The sequence below is a fragment of the Formica exsecta genome, unplaced genomic scaffold (genome assembly GCF_003651465.1).
Source record: "Formica exsecta isolate Colony F162 unplaced genomic scaffold, ASM365146v1 scaffold181, whole genome shotgun sequence".
Classification (NCBI taxonomy): Eukaryota; Metazoa; Arthropoda; class Insecta; order Hymenoptera; family Formicidae; genus Formica; species Formica exsecta.
Window position 1 is genome coordinate 529,900 of NW_021849121.1, and position 5,718 is coordinate 535,617.

General features: G+C 35.0%; 1 protein-coding gene across 2 annotated transcripts; it reads right to left on the minus strand.

Moving 5' to 3' along the window:
- Positions 1-495: 495 nt before the first annotated feature.
- LOC115233671 (serine/threonine-protein kinase PLK4) lies at positions 496-5,251 on the minus strand. Of its 2 annotated transcripts, XR_003883816.1 has the most exons (12): positions 5,040-5,251; positions 4,847-4,942; positions 4,274-4,487; positions 4,075-4,187; positions 3,889-3,981; positions 3,539-3,820; positions 2,872-3,405; positions 2,463-2,768; positions 2,003-2,284; positions 1,732-1,914; positions 1,356-1,581; positions 496-1,053 (listed from the first exon to the last, which is right to left on the minus strand). XR_003883816.1 is itself a non-coding variant. In XM_029804226.1 (11 exons), the coding sequence occupies exons 1-11, from the start codon at positions 5,130-5,132 to the stop codon at positions 1,414-1,416; spliced, it is 2,364 nt and encodes a 787-aa protein (XP_029660086.1). In that variant the 5' UTR covers positions 5,133-5,251; the 3' UTR covers positions 1,233-1,413. The 2 variants fall into 2 exon arrangements, 1 of the variants encoding a protein (XP_029660086.1); XM_029804226.1 differs by lacking the exon at positions 496-1,053 and having other exon boundaries at positions 1,233-1,581.
- Positions 5,252-5,718: the final 467 nt, after the last annotated feature.

The window sequence follows — 5,718 nt, forward strand, 5'->3', positions numbered from 1 at the left end:
GGGGGGAGTATGATAATGACCGACTGTGACCCCGATTCAATTGAAATGTTGAAAATGGTGAACGGCGTCATAGAGCCTTCTTCAATCGGATTCCGGGATAATGCACGATTTGTTCTTCGTATAATTATTTCTAATTCGATTTTCATGGGATAAGAATACTTAAATTTTAATTATGTACAGAGATGAGAAAAAATTATTAGAAAGACACGTATATGGAGAAGATAGTTGTCTACAGGGGAAGGAGGGGGCAAGAGGGAGCATTCCCCCCCCCTGGAATTAACAAAAAATTAAGCATTTGCTCTCTCTTTGAATAAAGGAAGGGCAAAGTTGTGCTAATTTTGCCGATCTCTGCCCTAATCCATAGAAAAATGCATTTTTTTCTGATTTCAATAGAATTTTAATTTTTCGAGGCTTGCCTTCCTCGAATTTAATTCATTTTGCCTGCCTTTCAAAAATTAAAAAACAATAAAAAAACAAAAAAAAAAAAAATAAACAAAAAAAAAATAAAAAGAAAATTAGAAAACGCAAAGAAAATCTTTCTCGACATACACTTACCTTGTCGCGGTGAGAAAACTTTTACTATATCAAAAAATGTATAAATTTCAAATTATAAGTATTCTAATTCTGGAAGTAACATTTTGAATCATGCCCCCCCTCCCCCTGGAAAAAATCCTGCGGACGCCCTGGATGGGGAAATGCAGCTGACGAAAGATCTACAATAAGTTTTATGAAAATTGGCACTTATTTATTTTTCTTTTTTTTGTACTTTATTCTTTGATTTATTGCGAACTCACTTCTCATTGCCATTCAGCGATATATAAAGCAGAGAGAATAATTTAAAAATAATATTTTTTAAATAGAAACAATAAAAAATAAATATACCTGTATATAGTTCGTTACTTTGAGTAGCAGCAATTTCGAATTCTTTTTTTGTAGAATTTTCCTTTGTATATTACAGATAAAACGGAAAAATTTTCAATTATTTAAATCCCATAAGAATTACTCTTAAATTTCTCTTAATAGTACTATTTACATGCTTCTTTTCTCCGCTATCTACAAAAAAAAAAAAAAAAAAAAAAAAAAAATCAATATTCAAAAAAAAATATTTTCTTAACTGACCTTTCTCTCTTCTCTGTCTTATTAATTCTTTGAATAGAGAAATGAATATTAAAATATGTTAAAATATCTTTGTGTACACTCGTGTAATGCTCGAATTAAAAGTGTATCATAGATATAATAAGCGATTCTTTATTATTATTGTATACTTAAAAATATTCATTAATCTATGTTTAGATTTGTATAAGTTATTTATATAAATCTATATTGTATAATCTGTAAATCTATAATAAGCTTACAGTCGATGCGAGTGTGATTTTTCATTCGTATTATACAAAATACGCAATATTTTTGGAGCTACCGAATACACTTGGGTCTTGGTTTCATGAGATATTTGAGAACCATTGGCAATTGACGAAGTTTCTCTTGAATCGGTTCTTCCAAATCTTGCTGGTAATGCTCATTACATCGCACAATATTGCCATCTTTACTTTCATATGTAATGCCACCATTCTGTGAACTTACCTGTAATAAAACGATTATCGATTAAATGACAACATATATGATAGAATAAAGTTAATAATAAACTATCACGAAAATAAAATGTCGCTAAAATGAATTAAGTTGGATATCATTATAAAATAAATTATCTAATAAATTATTAAGACAACTTACAGTTAAAGCGGATCCGTCTTTATATTCAACCCGGATGTTGCCGGACGATAATTCTCTAATGAAACCGATTCCCGGGACCGCTACCATATTCGCATTATTATTAAAATTATGCGCAGAATTCGTCTTGCGCGATCTAGAAGTCATCGTCGAAACGACGGAGCAGCTACCATCGAATGACGGCAACTGAAGGAGATTCAACATTACTTCAGTAGAATAAAGAAATCAATTACTGTACTAAAAAAAATTTATAAATTCCTCGCTATATACTTACGACGGGAGAAATGTTCCTAATAGTATGAGACATATTTTCTTTCCCCTGCAGATAGGGAGCATCATTCAGGGCCGTATTAGGCCTTCGTCCAATTATCACAGGAAAACAGGGATGCCCTGTGGCCACTTCCAAGGATGTCAAAGTCGATTCCAGCAGTAAGCAACGTTTATAGCACTCCGAGTAATATTCGAAATAGTTTTCAAGATGTGGCGAAAATTCACCTTCAACAAATGTATCACCGTTCTGATCGGTGATCTTCACGTCACCATTTACTCGGACAATCTGAAATGTTTTTAGAAACAAAAGTAAGTGAAATAAAATCAGAAAAAATCAAATTATTGACTTACATAATATTAAAATTATAATATTAATATTATTATCTCTTTGACAGTTTTATATTCTTTTATCAAAATATACATTAGTAATACATAGAAATCAATGAATTAATAGCTGTGTGTACCTTTACTCCGTTGTAAAAATGCACTTCGCAATCAGGCTGTGGACCATTCTCCATGAAAACACACTTTGCACGCTGGGTGTACAGCGTTAATTTTGAAGTTTTCGCCTGAACCAATTTCACAAAACGGAACGCGTACATGTATTTTCGATGATGACATGCTGGTAAATTCTCGTATGAATAAATACTATCGGCACCCCGGCTGGGTAACGGTGGCGGCTGCGAGCCGACCTCTGTAGACGCACTCGGTTTGTAAAGAACGACTCGTAAACCGTCACCTGATATTCTGCACACATTGCTGATCTTTTCCTAAAATATCGAAATTACACGTAAATACACAAATTTATTATACAGTGAGCATCAAAAAAATTCTATTTATATTACGATTTTTATACTATTCTTTTATACATACCTTGCCGTTTTTGCGTTTGATAAACTCGATACATACTTCCCCATTGTCTAGAAGCGTAAGAATCGCGTTGTTCGTTCTGTGCCTAGTGGGTTGTAATCTGTTGGAATTCAAAGGAGGTACTTGTAATTTTGCATTTTCCTCAGTTCCTTGCACATTATGATTTTCCGTGCTCTTTTCCTTTCTCGGCTTATTGTGCCTTTCCGTTATTTTCTGCCTCTCTGAATCGTCATACTCATACTTGTAATTATCATACTGTTCGTTTTGTGAGAACACCTTACTGCGAGATGTTGGAATACCTATCAACACAGAGTTCTCTTTCGCATTGTAATTCCCGTATCTCGCTCTGTGATTTAACTGCATCTTCGCAATAGGTTCGGACAATGCTTCGCTTCTCATACTGACCATAGGCATTATCGGCGTTGTGGCTGTTCTTTCCTCCGAACGAGATCGGATTTTCGACCGACCGTATGAGGACAGTGTCCCACCTATCCCGGAATCCATCATGCCATTAGTTAAAAAATCTGTATTTTTTTCCTGCAAAAATAAAAATGGCTATATCAATGGCTATTTTTTTATGAACTCGATTTAATGTGGTATTTTTTATTATTAATATATTTAAATTACACACTTGATATGTTAACTATTTTGTTAATGCATCATTACTTACATTATATAGTCTGTTTTTTTCTATATTCGTTACAAATGGATGTTTATGAATGTCTCGTAAACGTATCCTCTCTTTTGGATTTTTTTTCAGTAATTTATCTATCAAATCTTTTGCATTATCCGACAAATAAGATGGCATCGCATAATCAGCCATTACTACTCGTGTTAAAGTACTCTTAACTGCATCGGTGTCGAACGGCGGTTTACCCACCAATAAGCTATACAACATACATCCCAAACTCCATACGTCTGCCTCTGGTCCATGTGAGGATCTCATAGCAACCTAGTAATTTTCATAATATCACAATCTAATATGATTTTACAATCTAGCAATTCCGAAATAGTACATACTTCGGGAGAGATGTAATTTGGCGTGCCACACATAGTCAAATGTTTTTCATCTGGTTTAGTTAATTGTGTAGCTAATCCGAAATCCGCTATTTTCTGTGAACACACAAAATGAAGTAAAAACAAAAAAAAAAAAAAAAAAAAGGATTTTTTACTCTAAGAAACTAAAATATACATATTTTTACGTACCACTTGCATATCTTTGGTCAAAAGTAAATTAGACAGTGACATATCTCTGTGAAGTATCTGATGGGAATGAAGGTAAAGTAAACCTTGTACAACTTGTCTAATTATGCGGGCGGCTAAAATAGTAGAGATCTTATTATAATTGTAATTTGGAAAGAGAATTTTATATATCCGCCCATATATAAATTATATATTTATATACCATGTTCTTCGGGCAAAGCTTTAGTACCCTGCGCTTTGAGAAAGCGTTGAAGCTCCCCATTGTGACATAATTCTAAAATTAGGTACACATAGTTTGTATCTTGAAAATATGTGTACAACTCCAAGATAGCTGGATGTTTTAATCGTGAATGTATCCCCACTTCCTGCCTCACTCTATCCACCATCCCAGTATTGTACATTTTTTCCTTGTCGATCTGTAGAAACAGGTAAGCATAAAGAAGCAACATAGATATCTAATTGTTTATATTGAAACAATGACATAATAAGTCTTGTCTCTCTATAATTTATCAACTCAAGTAATTCACAAAAGTGTCATGATCTCAAAAATATTGGTCTAATCTCATTTCTCCAATATTTTTTTTGTCGAGATTGATAAATAACTTTGTATCCATGTATTTCAAAACTGTTGCATCAATCAGTTATATAAATCTCAAACCGAATGCTCGATACGCAGGCTCATAGCCAGACGTAACTGGAGCAACACGGGTCTTTGGATCTGGATAACAGGAGCTCCTCGATTTTGAAAGAAGATCAAAATATATAAATAAATCACCATTTTGATCGCGACGTCTATGCCGCTGCGGAGACATTTTGCTTGGTAAACGCTCCCGTAGCCACCCTTTCCCAGCGGATGCAGCACCTCGTATTCCTGGAACAGGTACGATGGAAGGAGCGTTTGGTGCACGCGTTGGTTGCCACGACGAGAGGCGGCGACGGCGCAAACAGTGCAAATTCAAAAAACCAACCTCAATTTTTTCGCCGAAGCCGACCGAGAGCGCCGGCATGATATGATGACGCATATCGCGCTCGACCGGACGTCGTCGATCATCGATGACCATCGGTTCCGGGCGACGAGAACCCTCTCCTTACGCGAAATTACCCGGTGACAGCATATACGGACGAAATTTCTCTCGGGAAACCATAAATACAAACGACATGACGCCGCCCGCCATAGACATAGTATATCTAGACCGAGCGTTTGCCTTTATTTAAGGAGTGGGGGTAAAGATGCACGTAGAAAAGGACAACACTCGGTCTAGATATACTATGTCTATGCCGCCCGCCATATACAAATTTGACGCGTCTCGCGCATGCGTAATAAGGATATATATTTTTCCCTAGGACCATTTTTCCTAGAATTATTTTTTCCTTAGGAAAAAAATGTTACCAATTTTTGACATTTCCGCCCCAGGAAAAAGTTACGTCGAATCGTGCACGCGTGACGTAACAATGATGTTTACAGTCACGTATATATATATATATATATATATATATATATATATATATATATATATGTGATCAATCTTAAATTGTATCGTGTACTAATTGTATTACTGCGGTATATAGGTAACAGCTTGTTGCTGTTTACTCTTAGCTGGCAAAGTTGAAGAAACGCCAAAAAAATGTAAGGATATTATACGAACG

Coding starts and splice junctions, on each gene's coding strand:
- LOC115233671 (XM_029804226.1), bottom strand. CDS start 5,132: ATGGTCATCGATGATCGACGACGTCCGGTCGAGCGCGATATGCGTCAT. Junction 4,188..4,273: donor AGCTTTGCCCGAAGAACATG/GTATATAAATAT, acceptor CTACTATTTTAG/CCGCCCGCATAATTAGACAA. Junction 2,769..2,871: donor TCAAACGCAAAAACGGCAAG/GTATGTATAAAA, acceptor TCGATATTTTAG/GAAAAGATCAGCAATGTGTG.